This window comes from Manacus candei, unplaced genomic scaffold (genome assembly GCF_025592945.1).
Source record: "Manacus candei isolate 608988 ecotype Guabito, Panama unplaced genomic scaffold, ASM2559294v1 h1tg000025l, whole genome shotgun sequence".
In the NCBI taxonomy this organism is placed as follows: Eukaryota; Metazoa; Chordata; class Aves; order Passeriformes; family Pipridae; genus Manacus; species Manacus candei.
In genome coordinates this window covers 9148062-9170004 of record NW_026138073.1, presented here as the reverse complement: position 1 = coordinate 9170004, position 21943 = coordinate 9148062, and the positions used below count along the sequence as shown (strand labels likewise).

The 21943-nt window shown below is 44.8% G+C and overlaps 3 protein-coding genes across 8 annotated transcripts in view; 2 read left to right on the top strand and 1 right to left on the bottom strand.

Moving 5' to 3' along the window:
* The window catches only part of PXK (PX domain containing serine/threonine kinase like), a 34985-nt gene extending 26078 nt beyond the window's left edge, over positions 1 to 8907 (top strand). For 2 of the 5 annotated variants that reach the window (XM_051788938.1, XM_051788942.1), the window contains 4 exons: positions 352 to 438; positions 679 to 748; positions 1709 to 1771; positions 7850 to 8907. In XM_051788938.1, the coding sequence (XP_051644898.1) occupies positions 352 to 438; positions 679 to 748; positions 1709 to 1771; positions 7850 to 8046 (417 nt within the window). In that variant the 3' untranslated portion in view covers positions 8047 to 8907. Of the gene's footprint in view, positions 1 to 351; positions 439 to 678; positions 749 to 1708; positions 1772 to 4850; positions 4933 to 7849 lie in introns of all 5 variants that reach the window. The other 3 variants (XM_051788941.1, XM_051788940.1, XM_051788939.1) reach the window with 3 other exon arrangements.
* PDHB (pyruvate dehydrogenase E1 subunit beta) lies at positions 8712 to 13528 on the bottom strand. Its single transcript, XM_051788943.1, has 9 exons — positions 13345 to 13528; positions 13071 to 13178; positions 12937 to 12999; positions 12818 to 12853; positions 12441 to 12726; positions 11612 to 11722; positions 10897 to 10988; positions 10472 to 10613; positions 8712 to 10170 (listed from the first exon to the last, which is right to left on the bottom strand). Exons 1-9 carry the CDS (start codon positions 13489 to 13491, stop codon positions 10025 to 10027), a joined length of 1131 nt encoding a protein of 376 aa, XP_051644903.1. The 5' UTR covers positions 13492 to 13528; the 3' UTR covers positions 8712 to 10024.
* Positions 13529 to 13832: 304 nt separating this feature from the next.
* KCTD6 (potassium channel tetramerization domain containing 6) lies at positions 13833 to 21920 on the top strand. 2 transcript variants are annotated; one of them, XM_051788944.1, is made up of 3 exons: positions 13833 to 13960; positions 18976 to 19084; positions 20301 to 21917. In XM_051788944.1, the coding sequence occupies exons 2-3, from the start codon at positions 19058 to 19060 to the stop codon at positions 20985 to 20987; spliced, it is 714 nt and encodes a 237-aa protein (XP_051644904.1). In that variant the 5' UTR covers positions 13833 to 13960; positions 18976 to 19057; the 3' UTR covers positions 20988 to 21917. The 2 variants fall into 2 exon arrangements, with proteins under 2 accessions (XP_051644904.1, XP_051644905.1); XM_051788945.1 differs by lacking the exon at positions 13833 to 13960 and having other exon boundaries at positions 19031 to 19084; positions 20301 to 21920.
* Positions 21921 to 21943: the final 23 nt, after the last annotated feature.

Below are 21943 nucleotides of genomic sequence, written 5' to 3'. Positions count from 1 at the left end.
GAAAATGAGTTTTTACTCAAAATTGATTTTGAGTAATATAGACTTTCATCAACAGATTTGCTTTCCTAAAAATGCAGTATGAGGACTTGTAGAACAGCTGTTGACTGTGTGGCATTTCACTGTTTTAAGTGATGCAGCTTCACAGGCAGTGGCTCCCAAGTTAAAGGACAATTTTAACTGCAGTATGAGCCTCTATCCTTTACCAGCAACAGTAAAGATAAAAGCTAAAAAATGAAAAAATAAATCTAAACAAACTGACTACAGCATATTTTCTTATACCCCAAATGTGTTGTTTGAAAACATTTAAGATCTTAACATGGTTCTTTTTCTATTTTTTCCTTCATTTTGAAGATTCACCAGCACAGAAGGCTGACAAGAGCTCAATCTCATCATGGCTCTGAAGAAGAAAAAAAGAAAAGGAAGATCTTAGCACGAAAAGTAAGAAATCTTTAAATGGGTTTCTCACACAGAAAAATATGTGTATATTTTTTGCATGTTTAGCATGGATAGGTTTAGCCACAGGTACGTGGCTCTGTTCTGTCCTGTGTTTGTCTGCACTACTGATAAACTTTGTGTGATACAGCAGATGGCTGTTAGAAATCTGTTTGTCAGCTCAATCCTTATAACAGAAAGTGATTATTCATTCCCATCTTCTGTTTTCTCTGCTTCCTTTCAAAGAAGTCAAAGCGTTCTGCCTATGAAAGTGGGGAAGAGCACTCAGCAAAATACAGCAACTCAAATAACTCAGGTAACTACAGAGAGAAAAGTTTGCTTCTACACATCTGTGTCATTTCTTTTGTTGTTACTGTCATTTTCTGTCCGAAAAGATCCAGGATTACCATCAGTTTACATACTAATATTGGACTACCAAAGCCTGATAACCACTGCTTTGGGTATTTAGCAATAGATAAATTGAGGGCTTAAAAATATTGTCAGTTAGGTTTTTAGCTGCTTAATTTAATGTTTCCTCTCGTCTGTACTCTATTCTTCAAAAAAGAACCCAAACCAAACCAATCAGTCTCTTTATTCTGTTTTATATTTGAGTTGAATAACAATATTCATTATATGGGCTATTTAAGAATGGAGTCTTCAGGGAGACTATGGTGATCTGTATTACATAGTAAGGTGTTAGGATGAATGAGAGAATTATCTGTTTAATTGCTGCTTCAGTGCCAAATTCCAAAACAACCGAGCCTTTGACAGGTCTTTATTTAGTTAGAAGGTATGGTTGGTACTATGGAACAGATAAAAGAGCTGACTTGCTTGGCTAAAATGTGTCCAAAAGCAGCTTGTTGTGGAGTAGTTAGATATCAGAGTAACTTGTGGAGTACAGCAACTGACTGAACATCATCTCTTAGGAGAGATGGGTGCCATCCATGCAGTGGCACAACTTTTGAGGGGAACAAAATTTGGATGCTGAAATCAAACAGCCTAAGCAGCAGAAAAGAAGTGTTTCCCATTGAGGAATACTGTTGAATGCACTTCCTATGTGTTTGGAGATCTTCTGATGCTCTGTACCATAAAGCTGCTCTGTTCAGATTGGGTCCAAGTGACACTGTTCCTATGAATGGGAATCTTTCCCAAGATTTCAATGGAAGCAGGACTGGATCTTCAATCGATAAAGTTGGCCTATTTCCAACAACCTGTCTTGTCTGACTGTTGAGCTGCCATGTCACAGCTGTAGTTACTAGATTGTTGTTTTATTTAGCAGGCTCTGGGGCAAGTTCCCCTTTAACATCTCCATCATCCCCCACTCCGCCCTCTACAGCAGGTAAGTTCAAGAGTCATTATTTTATGGTTTTGGGTTTTTTTATTCCCCTCTGCTCCTCAGTGGTGGGTGTTATTTCCAAGGATGACTAAGGGATTGTGGTTTTCAAGGATGGAATATGGAGATGACAATTATCTTGTGTCAGCCTGAGTGTGGGCATGTGAGCCATTCTCTATGGCTCTCCTTTGAGGGCCATAGAAAACTTTTTAATAGTTTTCTTTTTCATTTAATAACCTTTCCTGAGATATACATGATATGATTTATCCATAGAGTGTAAGTGCTTGCTTCAAAGTCTCTTTTACTGCAGGCCTACTGACATTGCTACTTTCCAGACATTTTTTGGGCCTCATGTTGCAGTATGCATTTGTCCTGGTGTTAATGGTCTGTTGACTCTGAAATACTGCTTGTTCATCCCTTGTGTATTGTCTCTTTACTCCTGTACTGCTGTGATGTATTTTCAGAAATTTTGGATGTGACAAATTCAGTGGTTTAGGCTGTGTAAATCTCCCCAGTTGTGCTACAGCCCATTGATAACCCAGTAGAGCTCATAGAGACTGATTTGGGTTAAAAATAATATCTTTATTATTTTTGACCAGTTCTGTTTTTCAGTTTGCAGGGTAGCTGTGCAGACAGTTTTGCAAATGTTTAGGACAGGTGATGCGAAGTGGTGAAGGATCTGCTTGAGTGACCAATAGAAATACTCTGAAAGTTTGATTACAAATCTGAGTATTGAGCAACAGTGGATGTTCTTCAGGCTGAAAGGCTGGAAGAGGAGCACTGGCAAACATTTCTAGAGGGGAAGCAGTCCATAGCATTGCTGTTTGTTATGGTGACTCATGCCATAGGACTTCTAGTTCCAGGAACTTTCTACACAGAACAACTCAGTAACTAACATGATACAATCAAATTTGTGTTTGCTGTGAATGATCTTTCAAAGGACACTGCAGTCTGATGTAATTCAAATCAGTCATGCTGAAATTCAAATTAGTAATTTCTCCTTCAAGGTGAGGGTATGAGAAATGTGTATTTTAGGAACTAATTTCTCCCACTTAGCCTAAACAAAATAATTAGTGTTATTGTGTTGCACAGTAACAGTGCTGCTCTCAGGATGCACCCAGTGTTAGCTGGAGGGTTTGCTGCAACTTTAATAAAGAAGTAGCTACAAGTGCAAAAGAAAACCTTGTGCCTCCAAAATGGACAGATGCAAACAATTTTTTCTTTTTCAATAAAACTACCTTTTAGTTATGTTTTAACTTGGACTTGTTGGAACTTGGTTGAAAGCTTTTTCAAGTTTTAAGCATGTGATGCAGGTTTATGTGTTGATGTGACTCAAATGGCTGAGTGAGCTGATGGCTTGGATGTTGTTCATGAAGTGTACAGGCAAGTGGCACATTTTCAGGAATGCTTTTGTGAGTAGAATTAATAGAAGAAATTTTGGATATTAGTGCTAAGAGAAAACTAGTGTGCTGAAATTTTCCTCAGCAGTGTTGTAGTTTTAGCTGCTCTAAGCAGGTATGCTATTACTGGCTCAGTGAAAGACTCACTGGCCCCATGGTGGGACTTAGTGACAAGTGATGCCTTTGTAGCTTGTCTCTCTCTCTTCCAGTTTCCTTGTACTTACTAAGGGTATTTACCTCTAAACCAAAATTGCTTGTAGGTATCAGTGTGGTGAGATGATTCTCAAAAGGGCATGAGGCTTTCAGTCTGTCTGTGTGGTTTGGGTGTGGTTGTGTTAGAATCAGGGCACCTCAAAGCATCCTGGTGATGTGATGCCAAGGCAAAATTGAGGTTGATGAGGAAAAGTGCACCCAGCAGAAGCTCTTGCCATCATTTGGTAAATCAGTGTGGTGTGTGGGTATGTGCAGAGCCAGAGACACTGACCAAAGGGGAACGGGCTCCAGGCTGACATGTCCTGGGGAAGAACCTGTTCAGGGGTTTCTCACACGTTGAGAGGTGCTTTGTCTCTGAACAAAGGCCTTGTGAGACTTGGCTTGCACCAGAGTGCTTGGTATAGTTGATGGAACACAGACTAAGAAATAAAATAGTTGTTGGCTTTCCTACAGTTGCAGCTGTAGGATTGAGTGCATGGCCTGCTTTGAGGGGAAAGGTGTCCACTGGAAATACCATAAAATGCCAGCATGATGTTTTACAACAGAGAAAAGTTTGTGGGATGTTACTTTTGCTTTCCTGGGCTTTTCTGCAGGAACAAAGTGAGAGTTGTACTTAACAATCTTTTCTGTGCCAGTTATTCTAAATCCTTCAGCACAATATAGGTTTCATTGGCATCCATATGGTGCATCTTGCCTGCCCTTCACCTTTCTGTAAGACAATTTGAATGCTTTAGGAAGCGCTTTTCCTGAGTGTCTCTGACTCATGAGTGTAAATACAGGTGTTAATACAGCAGGAAGTGTTCCTTGAACTGAATGGATTTCATCTCCTGTGGCTAATCTTCCTGCAGATTTCTTGCTAAATCTCTCTAAATGCACTTTAATCCTGTAAAGGTTGAATTATGGCATGTGCAGCTGGAAGCACTTGTTTTGTATTTGGTGATCAAGTACAATACTGCCTAGAGTGTGGAAAATAGTGGTTTGTTATTCGGAATTGGACAAAGTATTGTAAATGTATATTGAAATAGTCAATCCACTGTCCTCGTATTTGTCAGTGAATAAGAATATATTGACTTTTGTACTAACTTTTCAGCTAACAGTGTCTGTTTTTCTTACTTTGACACGAGAACCAGATGATTAACTTGTGTCCTCTCTCTTTCTCTGCTGTCTTCAATAGAGCATGCATCATTTTGAACGTGAATTTTCGGAAAAGTAAGCTAATGCTGATTTATCTCTTTAAAGATGCTCTGTTTCTAAATGGGAAAGTTGAATGCAAATCTTGAACTTAGTATTGGGAGGGAATAGAAGAAAAAAATCTGAATGTTCCTACAGATTATTTTAATGAAATGCAGCATCTTTAAAACCTCACTAAAATGATTTTCTTTGTTCGCATCCCATTCTCAGCCAAGTTTTTAATGCTGTTTGCACTATTACTGTCACTTTAAATTCATAATTAAGTTTTTGTTTCAATTCAGGCATCAAGTTTACAGCATCTGATTTACTTCCTATTCCTTTTAACACACTCTTTTAACAAAAATGTCCCTGTAAAAACCCTTGGTAAGTTCTTGTTTGAGTGTTTTATTCTTACAACTGCATGAATGAGTAGAACGTGTGTGTGCAGGCAATGTCTTCCAGCATGTATATTGGAAAGGCCTACTGACAACTGAGCACTTGTCTTAAGTGATTTTTTCTAGTAAATACAGGAAAATATATCACTGTTGGGCAGAACAGTTTAATCTATAGATGTAACTACACCTGTGTGTGAACTCAGATGTCCTTTTCACCACTCATGTCAAGAAGGGAAGGACAGCTTGGTTTGGACTGACTAACTGAAATGAATGGATATGAAGATTTTTGGAATCATGCTCTTAATTACCAGGTTCAATATGTAATGCTCATGGCTAGTCAGATACTGTTCTGAACCCTGTATTTATGTTTTAAGGCAGAGCTCGGGTGTAAGAGTGTCATTGTCTGTTATCAGTCTCACAAGAGTTTAATTGCATGATGTTGTCAGCAGCTCTATTTCAATAACAGTGAGTCTTGAGGAATTTAACAATTTTCGAGAAAGGAAGGTGACCTCTCCCCCTATACTTCCCTGTCTTTTCTACCCCCCTTGTAAAATAACCAGACCAAAATTTGAAGACAGACATGGAAGCTTGGCCTAATAATACTTAGTCATCCAAGCATTTTGTGTCTTTTTTGCTCCCCCTCTCTGTCAAACATGTGCCTTCTTCCACGGCACGTGTTACCATTGTATTTGTATTCCCTGCAGAGTCCTGGCCTCTGTTTTTGTGGTCAATTCCCTATTGCATCTTGTACAACTACTTGCATAGCCTCTTCAGCCTCACCTTGCAATTCCAGACAAAAATCTTGGCTTTGTTCTCTGCAGTTCTTGCATCTCTTTGAAGCCATTTCATATATGAGTAGCTGCTCTTGGTGCTCTTACAGCAGCTCACCTGATCTGTTTGGGGACAGGTTGGTGTGCCAGTCCTACAGCTTCTGCACTGACCACTTCAGCCATAAAATGGTTACTTGAACTGTTCTTGGTCATGTTCTTCCTTTGGCAAAGTGCCAAGTTTTCCTTTCCTGGCAGTCTATCCATGTAAGAAACAGGGCTCTGACCCAGGGAATGGTTTTCCAGTATTTCTAATAATAAATTGACTCACATCTTTGGCAAGTGTAAAAAGCAGATTTGGGTAAGTTAGAAACCATTGTGTTATGTTTTGATTACTTCAGAGAACAGTTGATCCACATGCACCAGGAACATTAAATTGTTTCAGTTGATCTCTGGTATTTCTGTTAGGATTTGAGTATTTCCTCTGAAAGGGAAGAGAGTGAAGATGAGCTCAATATGTACTTCCATGTTTTATTTTCACAGAGGGCTTTCATGCCAATGAGAATTTCTCCTGAAGAGCTGGAAGTGCTACAATCACAGCACATATTAATGTACACTGGCAAAATTGGATGCTTTGTGTGAATATTCTGCATTTTGAGCTTGCTCCTGTATGAGAAAAGTCTCTCTTCAAAGACTAGTACAAATAGAAAATGAGGGAGCTTTGAGTTATGTCTTTCATCTAGTAGAATAACTGCTTAATAACAGCAGTGATGTTTTTACTGCTACCTGTTAGACTGAAAACAAGTGTGAGGAATTGAGAGAGAAATGGAGCACAAAAAACTTTTGTCTGCTTTTTTTCTGCAGTTGAGCTTTATCTTTCATCAAATACCTCGAGTCTGTGTGGCATAATGTCCTTCAACTGCTTGGTATTTTCTCACTTCATAGCAAGCAGTTCTACTTCAGTAACCACAGTGTCTTGGTTGCCCTCATGCTGTTTTGTTTGTCCAGTATCCTTATTCTTGCCACTTACCAGTATATTTCTCTTTGTAGGTTAGAGCTACTGAAAGCAAGTGTTAGACTATAGGTACCATTTGTCTCTGTAGTCTTCATGTGGAACAACTTATGATCTAGATGATGCAGTTAAAATTCACTGCTGAACAGTTCTAAGATACCAATCATTATGCCCCTACTCCTTCCAGAATATATGAGACAAGATAGGCCTATTATTATTACTATATTTGTGTAGAAATGATGGTGCAATGTGCAGCAGCAGAGCTGCACAAGATCAGGGTGTTTGGCAGAGCAGCTTGGGGCAAATTAGGCCACCTGCCTGGATCTGAACTGCCAAGGAAGCACCTCCATGCAGGCCCTCACTGCTGGGCTAGCTCCCCACATGTACTGCTGTGGGCTCTGGCTTCCCAGGGAGTCAGGACATGGAGGCTGAGGAATGATGAGATGGATGTTTGACTGGGGTAGAGAGCAAGGCCAGAGTGTAAAGGTGGGTGGTGGGAACAGGAGAGGCAGGCAAGAGGTGTGTGTCACAGTGTTGTGGTTCATTCAGTCTGTCCAACAAGCATTTGTTACATGTCTGAAGAAAGTGGACTGTGGAAGTGTAAAACACTTCCAGAAAACTCTATCTGCAGTTAGTACTTTAAAAACGGAATATAATCTGACCAAGCAAAATGGTCATCACAAATATTACAGTGATGCGGTCCTTCAAAGATCATAAAGTGTGTTAAGTAAGTAGGAACAGGTAGTAAAATTTGCTTCCAGTCTTTGTTACTGTTCATGTCCCAGAAAGCAAACTGCTCTACTAGGCAAAAACAAGAGCTGGGAAATCCCATTAAGTGATCTCCATTTCCTTCAGAAGATCACATTTGAGTCATGTTTTGCATCCCTGAGTACTGAGGCCCTTCAGGCTTCATTTCAGAGGTGTCTCAGATGACACGACTCACCTGCAGATAGAGGGATTTGATCACTTGGGCATTTCCCATCTGTTCTGTTCTTCACATTCCACTGGCATTCAAGGGATGATGTGGGTAGTGCAGGACTGACCATGTCCAGCAAAGCAGCCACAGTCCTCTGTGGCAGGACACCCCTGGCATAATTAAACTATATCTTCTCTCCCTGGCTCAACAGGAGCATCGTCCATCCCCCCAGCACCGCCTCCACCACCCCTGCCACCAGCAGCTCCTCCCCTGAGTACAGAGGTGCCAACGCCGCAGCCCGACGTCAGTGCGAGCCGGGGAGCCTTGCTCAGCTCCATCCAAAACTTTCAGAAAGGAACTCTGAAGAAAACACAGACGTGCGACTACAGTGCTCCCAGGATCAGCTGAGGCCACTGGTCACTCCAGGATTGAATTCCCTCTCCCCCTCCTGTGCTGACCCTCCTGACCAGCAACTGACCCACCAGCACTGATGACGTTGGAGCTCCGTTCTGCCTGATTTCACCTTTCCTCGAGCAGCACTGCCCTGCCCGAATTGCCTCCCCATGCTGTGATAAGTACTCCAGTCTTTACTGGGTTTCAAGAATTGTGTTCTCTGGCTACAATTGCAGGGGTACAGCAGCTTCTATATAGCTGAATAAAAATCTGAAAATAGGAATGACCATGATGACGGTGAATTAATACATTTTTTCCTAGCTCTATTCCACCCCTTTTTCTCAAATTACAGGGATGTAGTTTTAGTCTGCTCAGTTTTTCAACTCTTTCCATGCACTTGTAACTCATTGTAATTCTTGCTGCATTGAATCAACAAGTTTTGTTTTAGATAATCCAACCCTTAAAGCATACTGCACAGGTGAGGGAACTGGAGAATTAAATCTTATTCCCACCATATTTGCTGGTGGAGTTAAAATGCTGTCTCATTAAGCTTGTTTAAATGGACATCCTACCTGCCACTCCAAGGGAAAGTGTTTTTAAATGAGGAAACAGTTGAAATGGGAGTTAATAGGGCACTGGGATGTTATTCTTGATTTAGTTAAATGCAAATTTACTTCAAGTTAATTCTACAGTTTAAACTTTATTGAAAGATCCTTTTTGATTTAAAACCTTAAACAAATTGCACTTTAAAGGATTATAGATAATCCATTTTTTAAAATTCAAGTACATCAGTGTTTGTTACTATGCAGAGAATGTCTGTACAAAGTTTCATGTAACCTGTGATATTCAGTCATTTTTATTAAAATGTTAATGGAATTCCTTCAGCAGTGTGGTGGGTATGTTCAGCTGGGATTGGCACCTGCAAGCCACACTTCCTAAGAACCTAACAGCACCTCTGCTAAAAGGAATACCCTGAAAGGTATTCCTGGCCCTTCCCTGAAGCAGGACCTGAGCTCTTCTGTTTACAGAAGTATGTCCTCTGCACAGGCCCTTCAGGGCAGCTTTCCCTCTGTACCAAAAGTTGCTGAGGGAAGCCTGGCAGGACGAACCCTCAGCCAAACCCTGGGATGTGGTGTTCTGCCAAAAGTCTGCCTCGACTGCTCCCCAGCTCTTCACACACAATCTGCACAACTGCTGCTTCAGTCTTGGGCTCAGTGCAGCTGAATAAAGGAACTCATTTTGCTCTGCGAGACCTACAGTGGGAACGTGCTGTTGTCAGCCCAGGCAAGGAGTTACAGACACCCACATGGAGCTGAGCCATAAAAGCCAAGCATCTGGACATGCATTTTTTTAATCACTCTATGTGACAGGGAGTAAAGAAAAGTTAGGTAGTGTTTCCCATCACCTACTGAAGAGGGTCAGGATCTTTATTTAAGCTCTTGTGCAGAAGTCTTTCTGCATGTGTGGAGCCCTCTTTAAACCAAACAGGGTCACCACCTCTTAACCCACACTGTGGGCTGCTGCAGCCTCTGTGCAGAGCTGCACTGGCAGGCAGGGCTTCACCCATCCAGTCTAGTCATTCCCTTCTAATAGGCCTTGTGACCATGGGCTCCTACAGCTCTACAGCACTGGGGGCCTACTCTTGCTCTCTGCAATTGTGCACTAAACCAGCAGATTTGACACAGTTCCTCTGGTACTTAAAGCCAAGCAAAAACGGAGGATTTTTTTCCTCACTCTGAATTTAGAACGGGATTTCTCCACAAACAGTAGCACTAGCCCAACTGTACTGCTGAACACAAGCATTACCACATTGTTGCATATATGAAGTGTGGCTTAGGGAGCATAACCCCATATATAAATATTCTGGGAGGTCACTATACTTTCCCCACTGTACAAAAGTTCACGTAGCTTATAGAACATAAATTATGGATACAACTTGCCCAACACCAATAATGCTTTGTAAAGCAGGTACTTTAAAACATGTATTTACAACTTATATATTCAAAGCTTTCTTCACTGCAAATACTATATCCTTCACTTGAGGTATGCAGTTATCCTCTAAGATCTTTGCGTAAGGCATAGGGACATCGGCGCCGGTAACACGCACAGCTGGAGCATCCAAGTAGTTAAAGGCAGGGCCTGAAACAGAAGACAGTGTCAGGTTGCCATGTACTGTGGTTTTCTCTTGATTTCTGTATCTTGTTCTATTTAAACAGTTTTGTTCCTATAGCTCTAATATTCCAGAGAGTGCTGTTCCCGCTTGTTTATCTTCATGCACTGTGGTTTTTGTACCCACCCTGTAAAAATCTCTAGAGCAAGACAGCCAAGCTCCAGCTCCTCAGCTATAACCCCTAACTCTGCCTTTGCCAGGCTTTATCAAGAAGCCTTCAGGATTTATAGTAGGGAACAAGATTGAGACATGCACTGCAAAACTTGGTACCTTCCATGATCCTGGCACAGATTTCCGCTCCTACTCCAAACTGGGGCCAACCTCCTTCTACAGTGACAAGATGGTTTGTCTTTACCACACTGGCTTCCACTGTTTCGATATCCATTGGTCGAATGCTTCTCAGGTTTATAACCTGGGGGAAAAAGGGATAATGAGAGCTTTGCTGTGACTTGAGCCTGTCAGTCACCACCGTTTGGGTACAGGGCCCCTCAGCACTTTCATCTGTTCGGACTTTAAAGACAGGTCTTAACAAAATTTCTAACTCAGAAACATGAAAGGCACGTGCTATTAAAGGGACTTAAAAATATAAGCAGCTTGTAGTTAACACACCGAAGTGAGCAGAGCCTGCGTGAGAAGACACTCTGCCTTTTTTCCCCCTTTCAGGGAAAAAGAAAGGCAACAGAAACTCCACTCACCTCACACTCTACACCTTCTTTAGCAAGTACAGTAGCTGCTTCCAGACAATGGCCAACAGGTCTTGAGTGTGACACTAATGTAACATGAGTTCCTAGAAGAAAAACAAGTGTTAAAAGAGAAAAAAACTCCTTAAGATTTAAAGCTTTTTTTTCTATACCTCAGGCTCCTTTCAGGTTAACATTTAGATTCACTTGTAAATTTCAGTTCCTTATGTTTGTTTGAAAAGCTGAGCCCAGACATAGCAGGAAAAGAGGAAGACCTATGCCAAGATACAAACTTCACCCTTGAATTCAGGGAACTGAAGAGGTATTTAATATAATTACCAAGTTATCCTTTTCAAACTTTCATATAATTTAGTGGTAAATCATGAACAAATGGGGTTAAACGCTACAATGACCACTTTTTGCATTTTTGACAAAAATTATATACTTAGGTGAGGAAAGAAGTGTTTCAGCCATCACCTGCTTCATCTCTACACTATGGAACAAATCCTTTAGAAGGGTATTTTTTTAGTTGAGATCTGGATTATCAGGTGATGTTTCCCTAAAAGGGTAACAGAACATGAAATCATACTACTGGATAGAAGAACATTTGAACACTTAACATTTGAAATACTTTTCTGTGCCCTGTGACAGCAGTACCCTGAACAGCTGAGATTAAAAAAAGTCCCCAACCAGGTCAGTTAATAAGGAAACAAACATATTCTCAGCTTACCTTGCCTTTCTACCTTAGCTTTTCCAATTGGAATAACAAATTCCTTTGACTGTGCCTGTTCAGACATTTCAAAGGGAACACCATATAGTAATTCATTTTCCAGCATCACAACTAGAAGAAAACATACTTGGATTAACGTGTATGTCTGCAGGCACAGGGCTGCACTCACCATTAGCAGTCCTGCAGCAGCTCAATACACTAAACCCATCCAAGCAACAAGGGAGTGAGGAGCATGTTTGCAGAAGCAATTAAATAAAAAAAGAAGTAAATCAGAGTCTTTACTTCAATGCTGAAGCATTTAGAAAGCTGTCTACGACTAGTCTGAAATGAGATCAGGTATTTTACTTTCAGTGCACGATGTTACGATCACCACTTTTTGAAAGGTCTCCCATTTTTCATTCACGTTTGTGAAAAATAAAGACAAAGGTGGCCCTGCTTTCAATTAGTGACATTCTGAATTTATCATTTGAATTTCATGATGAGTTATATTGAAGCACTGTATATGCAGGAAGGCCTCCTAACTTCATCCTTTTTAATCCCTTTATGATAGATTTATAAATGCTTCCAGGTTTCCTGGTTGGAACAAAACTCACACTAAAGCCATGTACCTGGCAACAGCACAAAATCAGTCTGCTGTTAGCAAGGCAGGTGACTGTTAGGGAAAGAGTAAACCCTTCTGTCTCTGTAAGTACCCTACTGCAGTAAAGAAAACCTGAGTGCTTTACGGTTTAACAATTTTTTTGTGGTATCTTTTAAATGGGGCAGGAGGGGAAAACAGCCATTCCCTAGGATTGAGCACCACGTATTGCCATGACCTGCCCGTGCTCACCTGGATTGTCGTCCCGGATCGATGCTTTCAGCAAACCCTTGGCGTCCTCTGAACTCCAGGGACTGACGACCTTGAGCCCAGGGCAGTGCCCGTACCAGGCTGCGAAGCACTGGGAATGCTGGGCAGCCACTCCGGCCGACGCTCCGTTGGGGCCCCGGAACACGATGGGAACAGCAATGGATCCTGCAGACATGTAACAGGTCTTGGCAGCAGAGTTTATGACCTGGTCAATGGCTTGCATGGAGAAGTTGAATGTCATGAATTCACACACTGGTCTCAACCCTGCCTGTTAAATACGTTAAGATGTATTAGCGTGTTTTTATCTAAAAATAGTTTAATTTTTAAAACCAGAAGAGGAAAAATGCAAATGTACAAACCATAGCAGCTCCGACAGCGATTCCTGCGAAGCCCATCTGAAAGAGAAGGAAACCAAGGGGTTAGGAGCAGGGAGCAGCTGATGGAGGGATCACCGGGGTTGGACACAGGGCAGCCTCACCTCGGATATCGGGGTATCGATCACTCTCTTGTCCCCGTACTTCTTCCAGAGGCCCCTGGAGATCTGGAGGGCAGGAGACAGGAGTCACGGCCCGCCTGAGGCCCTTTCCCAGCCCGCCAACGGCCTCCACAAACCTTGTAGGCGCCATCGTACTGAGCCACCTCCTCGCCCAGCAGGAAGACGCGCTCGTCCCGCTCCAGCTCCTCATCCAGCGCCTGGTTCAGCGCGTCCCGCACCGTCACCTGCGAGACAGCGGCAGCCGGGCTGGGCGGGGGCACGGCCGCGCTCCCCGAACGCCGGGAGTCCCCTCAGCCCGGGGGCGAAGTCATCGCTCAGCCCACCCGCCCCGGGGCCGGACCCTGCCCTGAGGGGCGCGAGCCCCTCTCCGGGGACAGCCCTCCCAGCTACCTGTATGGCGGCGGGCGCGGAGACGCGGAAGCCCCTGCGCTGCTGCAGCTGCTGGAGGTGCGAGGCCAGCGGTCCCCCGGCGCGGCCCCGCGGGGCGAGGCGGGCGCCCGTGGCCAGGTGCCGCAGAGCCGCTGCAGCCGCCGCCATCTTGCCCGTGTCCTCTCGCCCTGCGGCCACCAGACCCCGCCTCCCGCTCGTGCTCTCGCGAGAACTCCCCGGCGCGCGCGAAAAGGCCGAGCGGGGCGCGCGGCGTTTTGGCGCCACTTCCGGCCCCGGGGGCCGCGCGAGGGGCGGGGACACCCCGCGGGGTCGCGCATGGCGCGCGCGCCCGAGCGCCCCTGCGCGCGGCCCCGACCGGGCCCTCAGGGCCCCGCGGGGACCGGGCCCGCCCCGCGCGGACACCGCCCGCCGGCCGCGGGGGCAGCGGGGCGGCGCGTCCCGCCGTGGTGCCCGCCCGCCCCGCCCCGTCACCCACCGACAGGCGGGGCGGGGCTCGCCAGGACACTCCCCCGCTCCGCCGTCCCCGCCCGCGCCGGCGGCTCCGCTCCGGGCTCGGGCACAGTCCCCGTCGCTGCTGCTGCCGCCGGGCTTCACCTCAGCGCCGGGAGCTGCGCCCGTGAGTGCCGGGCCGGGCGGGGGGCGCAGGGCCGGGGGTACCCCGGCTCGAGGGAGCAGCGGGGCCCTGCGGGGCTGGGGCCGCTCCCGCGGCGGGAGCGCTGGGGCGGGACGGGCGCGTCCCTGCGCGGGTGCGGGGCAGGTGCGGGGCCGGGTCCCCGGGGCTCCCTCGGGCCGGGAACGGGGAGCCGCGGCCGCGGCGCTCGGGCAGGGATGGTGCAGGTGCTGCCCAGGTCCCGTTCCCGGTTGGGCTGAGGGCGGAGCGGGGGGATGCCCGGGCGGGAGCCGCGGTGCCCAGCGGGGATCTCTGGTGAGGATGATCTGGGATCCGTGGGCTTTGCTCCGGGCGGGGAGGGCAGTGGGTCCTCCTGCGCCATGGGGAGAGGAGGCAGGGCTGGGGCTCTGTTTTGGGGTGGGGATGAGGCCGTGGGCTCTTGGGTCACTTGTGGGAGGGAGAGACGAAATGTCTGGGTTCATTTCCAGCGTCTTTGCTGAATCACTCTGATCCTGGAGAGAGTTCTGCTACCACGAGCTCCCTGGTTCCTCTGTGATGGAAACGGGCACTTCCCGGCTCCTGCTGCAGCCCTGGCCCCCTCTCTGGGCTCTCAGGGGGTTTTCTTCCCCGTCTTGCTGTCTGTGTGTGTGCTGAGCCCCATCGGTGTGTGCAGCGAGGCTCGGTGTTTCTGACACCTGTCCTCCTCCAAAACTGTTTGGAGACGTGTTTCTACATGGGAACAACACTGCTTAGTGTCACAGAAGGAAAATACGTGGGTAAAACTCAATTATTGTCACAGATCCTGGAAGCCTGGGTGCTCTGGGTTGCTTCAGCAGGACCAGGCTGGATATGAGTCTTCCTTTGGCTCTCTGAGAGGAGGGCCAAAGTCGTACTGGGATGTGGGCTCTTCCAACAAGAAGCAATTAAAAGGAAAGTTTGGAATCTGAGCTTGAAACAGGATGTCACAGAGCTCCTCGGGGGAGGGAAGGAAACTTCAGGAGCTTGGAATTTATAGTGAAGCAATTAAACATAAAGGAGTGAAAATGCTGAGTGTCTGGCGTGAGCGTTTTTCCACCCTGCCTGAGGTGCAGACTGAGTATTAGTAAAAAACAACTCAAGAAAATCAAGTTAACATTTAATAAACTGCATTAGTCATTGTAAACCTGACACGTGTAGAAGGTGGTAGATGCTTTCTTTAGTGAAGCCGATCGGCTGAATTGCCAGAAGATTCGGGTAACTGGTTGTTTTGAGAGCTCTCCTCCTCCTTGTTCTCTTGGTTAACAGGGTAGCACAGAATTGGAGCTCAGGGGTTGCTCTGCAGACTGTTGTTTTGCTGTAGTTTGGTGGAGTACAGTCAGCACTGCTGCTGTTCAGTGTTTGTCAGTTCAGGTGAGTCACCAATAATTTACAGTAAGAACTTGCCTTTCAAATGTTCTGACTGGCTTGGGAACAGAGAGGTTGTCCATGTACAGCATAACTGTGCTGGGGCTGGAGTTTCTTCTCATCTTTGGAGATCCAAGTCTGAGAGGCAGGGAGCTCAAGAGGGGGTGAGTAAATGAAATGCCAAGTGTACGTGTCTGTATAAGTGGAGTCTTAGCTTGCTCTTTTTTAAGCTGCCATTGGTAAAATATCTGCCACCTCTGTATTGACCTAGAAATCAAAGGTAACTCTTGAGGTTAAAAAGCTCGTGCTGTAATATTGATACCAAACTGCTCATGAAACACTATTGCCACAAATAAATCCCTTAATTCTTTTGTTGGAAAAAACAGATGAAGAACATTCAGAACAAATCAGATGGTCTGTGCCTCTTGACTTAAAACTGCTGGGTGTATTTCTGCTCCTCCTTTGGGTAACTGTGTGTGACATCAGTGCAGTGGTTTGTAGCCAGTGGCCTCAACCCGATGCAGTGCCTGTAGTCCCAGCAGTGCAAATGCCTGCAGTGCCGCTGGCATCCCTGGGCTGGCCTGAGCCCGGGTGTGTGTTCACAGATACAGACATTCACCTGACTCTTACTTGCTTTCTCTGAATTTCAGCTTGCAGAATGGTTGTGGGTTAGCAGCTCTGTTCTGGGAGAAGCCCTGCTGAAGTTAGTGGTACTACCTGTTGCAGCAGTGCTGCTGATAAACAGCCCCGTAATCCTCTGAGTCATAATACATGAAATAAGAGCGAGCATTTTGTAAATGCAGGTACCCAGTTTGGTGTGTTGAGTATAAAATGATGACCTGAGTGCTTTTCTCGCTTCTCATTGTGCCTTTCCAGTTTTGGCTGTGCTTGTGCTGTGCTGTGGCAGGAGCCACGGTGACCATGTCACTGCTGTGTGTCTCCTCCCTGTGCACAGAACAGCGAAACGAGGGCAGGACTGTGGCTTGACACTGTGGCTTGACACTTCTGCTCCCACCAAAGAGGGACATCCTGTTTGACTTAACCAGTGTCAGCACTTTGTCTGAATTTCATCTTAAATGAGTATTTCTTGTGATTATCAAAGGCAGGCTGATGGTTATCAAAGGATGTCATCCCTTGTCTGCTGCCTGGATGGGTGTAGCTGTGTTGGTGAGGCTGGCCCTGTGTGGGATCCTTGTTGTGTGAGAGGGACCAGAGCTGGCTTGAGGCTGCCTGTCCTGGAGTATGGTTGGAGTGTCTGCCCATCCCCACTGATGATCACTGTATTCCATTCAGGAGGATTTTAAAACATTGTTGTAAAGGCATATGTCATGAAGGCTGTACATCCTCATCCTTTCTAGTCCTTAGCTCAAGTTGTACCCAAACTGAGCTACTTTAGCCTGTGAAGTTGTCCAGAAATTCAGAGCTCCCAGGCTGATGAGGGAAGCAATGGATAGTTGGTATCACACTCAGGCATCATTTTAGGATGGCCTCCCGGTGTCTTCCCTTTGTGTTGCACATCTTGCTCCAGCACTGGTTTGCCAGGGAGGTTTGTGTGTGCCTCGTGGTTCTGGGTCCTTACACAAAGGTCAGTGAGATTTCTCGATTCCACTCCTGTGTTGAGGGCTAGGCTTGTTTCAGATAATTGCTCTCGTGAATTATTCACTGTGGTGTTACACAGCAGTGCTGTGATCAAAGATTTGTTCATGCCTTTGCACGGGCATGCAGTGTCATCTCTCTCTCCCTCGTAAAGTCTTGATTCATCTGTAGTGTGGACTTAGATGCTGACCAAAATAACATCATATCCACCAGTTAAAATAACACTGATGGACATCTCTCTGTCTTTGAAATATTCTGAATGCGTAATTCCAGTTAATTTTGTTAAGACTGCAGATCTGTTCTGCCATGATTACCAGTGAGGTTTCTGTCTGGCTGCATCATTTCACTTTCAAGTGAGTGTTTTCCTTGAATATCAGAAACATGTACCAGCACATCTGCATGTTCTCCTGGCCTTGTACTTGACCAGATTAACACTTTCAAGTGCTGGAATTTAAAAGGTCTGGGCTATTGATAAAAGTTAATGAGTGACAATTCCAAACAGAGAAAACCTGAATGAATTCACTTCTTGATCTGTGAACATTTAAAAAAAATAATTACAGAGGTTGGCAAACGAGCGTTCCAGGTTTATCTGCTGTCGGGGGCTGTGCTTTAATGTACTTTCTTGAAGCATACTCCGTCTCTAATTTGTAAAAATAGGATCCTGGTATGACTAGTTCTGTATCTTAGTATTCCTTAGTCTTCTGTTGTCTGGCCTCACAATTTTCATACACTGATTTTGCTTTTTGTACTCTTTAATCCGTCTGAGAGGCAGCTGGGGCTGTGCTTGTGCTGCTGGCACCGGAAGACCTGCTGGACACTGTTGTGCCCAGTCTGTGGGTTTGGGCAGGGAAGCAGAGCCCAGAGAGGTGGGATATGCTGCCTGGTTCTGTGCTGAATGAGACCAACCTTATTTGCTAGGAAAGAGAAGGGCAAGTTATCTTTTTGGTTGAGAATTAACTATGAACCTTCAGTTGTTTTGGTATGTAGGTCTCTGGCTTGGCTAAATCTTTATCTGCCTTTAGCTGGGTGACTGTTGAAGTTTGTTAGTAAAGAGGATGGGAGCAGGAGACTTGGAAACTGTGTGGTTTTTAAGATGTAAAAATAAACAAAGCTGAGAAGCTGTACCCTACTTAAAACAGGCTGACCTAAATTTTCAGCAATTGTAGCAGAGAGGCAGGCTCTGGGTAGAGATAAATGCTCACTGACAACTGGCTTCCCTGTCCTTGCATTGCTTGACATGGTTGACAGGCCACCACTGGAAAATCAACACTGGGGTCTGAGGTCATTCACTTCCCCCCCTCCCCGAGTTGCACAACCCTCGATGTGGATTTGCCTTGTGCTCATGTGGACAGTCCCCTTGTTATGCAAGTCAACAGTTCAGCATGAACCTCTTCTCAAATTGCTTTTGTTGGAATGTGTTGAAAACATGTTTGGTGTCCTCTGGTTTGTCTCTACAGAGGTTGCTTTTAAGACTAGGTGTCTGGGAAGTCCATTCATGCCTTTTGTCTGTAGATTAATGTTCTTCCTATCAGTTACAGTTCTCCACTGCTGAATTATTAACTCTGCAGCGAGAGTTTTTTTCTTCTTACTGTTCATTGACTTTCATGCTTGATTTATTCTTCTGAGCAGTTTGAAACTGGAGCATGGGAATGTTGACTAATAGTAACGGGTCACATGTGTGACCTCAGTGGTGGCTAAGTGGGAAAATGACATCTGTCTTTCACAGTACTCAGAGTTTCCCAGGTGAAAGGTAGTTTGTGAACGTGTATTATCCTCAGAGGCACGTTGCATGTTATTCAACAAAACTGGGATGTTCAGGCAGCCACTGGAGTGATTACCCGTGTGCTCCAGAGGCAGTCCTGTGGGTAGCATGAAGGGAGAAGGAGGGAGAAGCGGGTTTGCAGATTCTCCTGCTAATGTGGCTTTGTGGCTGTCCTGGCAGAGAGCCTGCCTTTGATTGGAAAGTATTCCCCTTGGTGTTCTTGTAGGTACTGATGGTCTGCCATGTTTTGTTCTCTGTTTGTGTGTGCTTTTTCCTGCAGGGAGATAAGAGGACGTGAATCGCGTATCCTTTCAGCAGCCTTCTGTTAAACTTGGAATACCACAGTTCAAGCAATTGAACAGATGGATAATGGAGACTGGGGATATATGGTGAGTGAGCCTGTGCAAGTGTGTGCTGTGTGGTACAACTGGGCTTTCGAGGTCTTGCAGCAAGAATCCTTCCAGATCTGTCTTGTGTAGCTCCAGAGCTTCACTCGTGTGAGGAGGAAAACTGTGCATGTTACACCAGCTTTACAACAGCTTACTTACCTTCTCTGGAGTGCTGCACCTCGCCTGCAGCTTGTGGGGAGCACCCAGGTTCATGTTTCATAGTGACAATCAGCCAGGACTGAACTGATGCCTGGGGCTCGCTGTTACTATTTTCCTAACACAAAGGCTGAAAATAGTTTGTGCTTCCTGCATATAATTTTAAGGACTTTGTAATTTTATTTATGAAGAAAAGTATTTTTCCTTGTAAACCTTGTCACAAACTAGACAAACACATCTTATTTTTCTCCCCTTCTCATTCTGCTGCCATGCATATGTCTCTCTTCTCTGGCTGGCCACAGTCCTGGTTGTTAGGGTTGGTGGCCAGATGGGATTTATGTTCCTTTCTCTCTTGCTTCCTCATGAGCTATCTGGAAGCTGATGCAGACTGGTTTGTGCTCTGTCCCCCTCTTCTATGCAGCATGCTAATTTGTTAATAAATACTTCTTTTTAGAGTTAAAAGCTAAAAGTTCTTTTTTTTTCTTTGCTTGTTTTAACGATGCCTCTGAACCAGGGCATGGATTATTTTGATTGTGAGCTCTTGGTCCTATGTGTCCAGTTGCACTGTCTTCCTCTTTTGAGGGAGAAAAAGAGGTTTAAGACTTGTTTGGTTGATTTTTTCCTTTTTTTTTTTTTTTTTGATTTGGTTTTGTTCTAGAATGAGAGACAGATTGTGAAAGTAAGGAACACTGCTGGGCCTCATTCAGACTAACTCGTTCATCAGGAAATCTTTCTGTTCTCATTTCCCCATCTGTAGAATAGGAAAAAACTTGTTACCCAAATGCAAAACTCGCTTCTCTGACAGTAGCTCAGTTGTTCAGATTTCTAAAGCATTCTGGAAATGTGCGTTCTGCATGTTAAGTATCATCCTGTTTAATTGCCAGTTGTGCCTTGTTGCCAGGTGGCTTGGATTTGTCCAGGTTTAAACACCCATTAAAGGCTTTGAACAGGAGGAGTGTGATTCTCTCCCAGTTTTCCAACAGTATTTGCCATGTGTGTCAGTGAGGTGATCGAATCTTGTGTGGTGGCTTCATAAACTCTGCAATTTCTCTCTTTCTAGATGACTGATCCAGTCACGCTAAATGTGGGTGGACACATGTATACGACCTCCCTCACAACTCTAACGAGATATCCTGACTCAATGCTCGGGGCCATGTTCAGGGGAGACTTCCCCACTGCCAGGGACTCTCAGGGCAATTACTTTATTGACAGAGATGGACCACTTTTCCGTTATGTTCTTAACTTTTTAAGGACCTCAGAGCTCACTTTGCCACTGGACTTCAAGGAGTTCGACCTCCTCCGGAAGGAAGCGGACTTCTATCAGATTGAGCCGCTCATTCAGTGTCTAAATGACCCCAAGCCACTGTATCCTGTGGATACCTTTGAGGAGGTGGTGGAGCTGTCCAGCACCCGGAAGCTTTCCAAGTACTCCAACCCAGTGGCCGTCATCATCACACAGCTCACGATCACGACGAAAGTCCACGCGCTACTGGAAGGCATTTCAAACCACTTCACAAAGTGGAACAAGCACATGATGGACACCAGGGACTGCCAGGTTTCCTTCACTTTTGGGCCATGCGACTACCACCAGGAAGTGTCACTCCGAGTCCATCTGATGGAGTACATCACAAAGCAAGGCTTCACGATCAGGAACACCAGAGTTCATCACATGAGCGAGCGTGCCAATGAAAACACAGTGGAGCATAACTGGACTTTCTGTAGACTGGCACGGAAAACAGATGACTGATTCTGACTCCACAGGAGCCACTTCAGTGATTAGCAACTTAATTGGACAGCAAACCCAAGAGAGTCTGGATTTTGACTAAAGCAACAATGTGGGCTTTTTTTTATACGACTATTTATTGTTTATCAGTAAGGACTGGAGGAGTTTCGTTCTCTAGCAGCTCTGTTCTTTTGTCCTGATCAGAAAAAAACCGTGCATGTGCCTGTTCAGTCAAGACACCTTTTTGTTTGAAAGAGGGAGTCCGAAGAATTAGTACAATAGGGTATTTTATGTCATTAACACAATTCTCTGACTCGACTCAAAGTGCTAAAATTACCTCTGTCTAAATGGTTTCTAATCCATCTAATGCTATGACACTGGGAGCAAGAAACAAAAAGAATTTTAAATGCAGTTGGGGAGAAGCTGCTATTGTGTAGACTAATTTAGTTTCTAAATCAATAAACAGTATTGTAATATTCTAGGAAAACAAATCCCACCCTTTAAAAGTACTTGATAAGTACAGTTTCTTACAGTTATGACAACTGTTTCTTTCTATGCATATAAATCAAGCAACCAAATATTATCTGTAGCCATGGAAATATGATTAGAAATATTTATATTGGATTCTAAATGCAAAATGTCCCTGTGGTAGAATTCATATTTTTAATGCCTGGTGCAATATTATTCCCAAGTGTAATGCCTGCCAGCAAGAAGCTAATAAAAATGTGAAATACAGAATACTGTTTTGTATTTTCTTTTTGTCTTTTAGAACTCTCATACTTAAAAAAACAAACCCAACCAAAAGAAAAAGCCCCACCCAAACCCCGTTTTTCTGTGCTGCAAAGTCGGGTGCTCTGGTAGGGCCCCATTTTCCTCCATTGCTGATAGAATTTGTTCCTTTTTCTGTTAATCAGTTGAATCAAATGTCCTCATTATAGACAAAGCTTATGTTCTGAAAACTGCTTTAGACTGATAGAAAG

Bases quoted from the DNA above. Each gene is read 5' to 3' on its own strand.
- KCTD6 (XM_051788945.1), top strand. From the start codon at position 19,058: ATGGATAATGGAGACTGGGGATATATG. The intron at 19,085-20,300 runs GTGAGTGAGCCT...CTCTCTTTCTAG, and splicing joins ATGGAGACTGGGGATATATG to ATGACTGATCCAGTCACGCT.
- PDHB (XM_051788943.1), bottom strand. From the start codon at position 13,491: ATGGCGGCGGCTGCAGCGGCTCTGCGGCACCTGGCCACGGGCGCCCGC. The intron at 13,000-13,070 runs GTTTGTGGAGGC...CCTGCCCTCCAG, and splicing joins AGTACGATGGCGCCTACAAG to ATCTCCAGGGGCCTCTGGAA. The intron at 10,171-10,471 runs GTACCAAGTTTT...CTTCTGTTTCAG, and splicing joins CTGTGCCAGGATCATGGAAG to GCCCTGCCTTTAACTACTTG.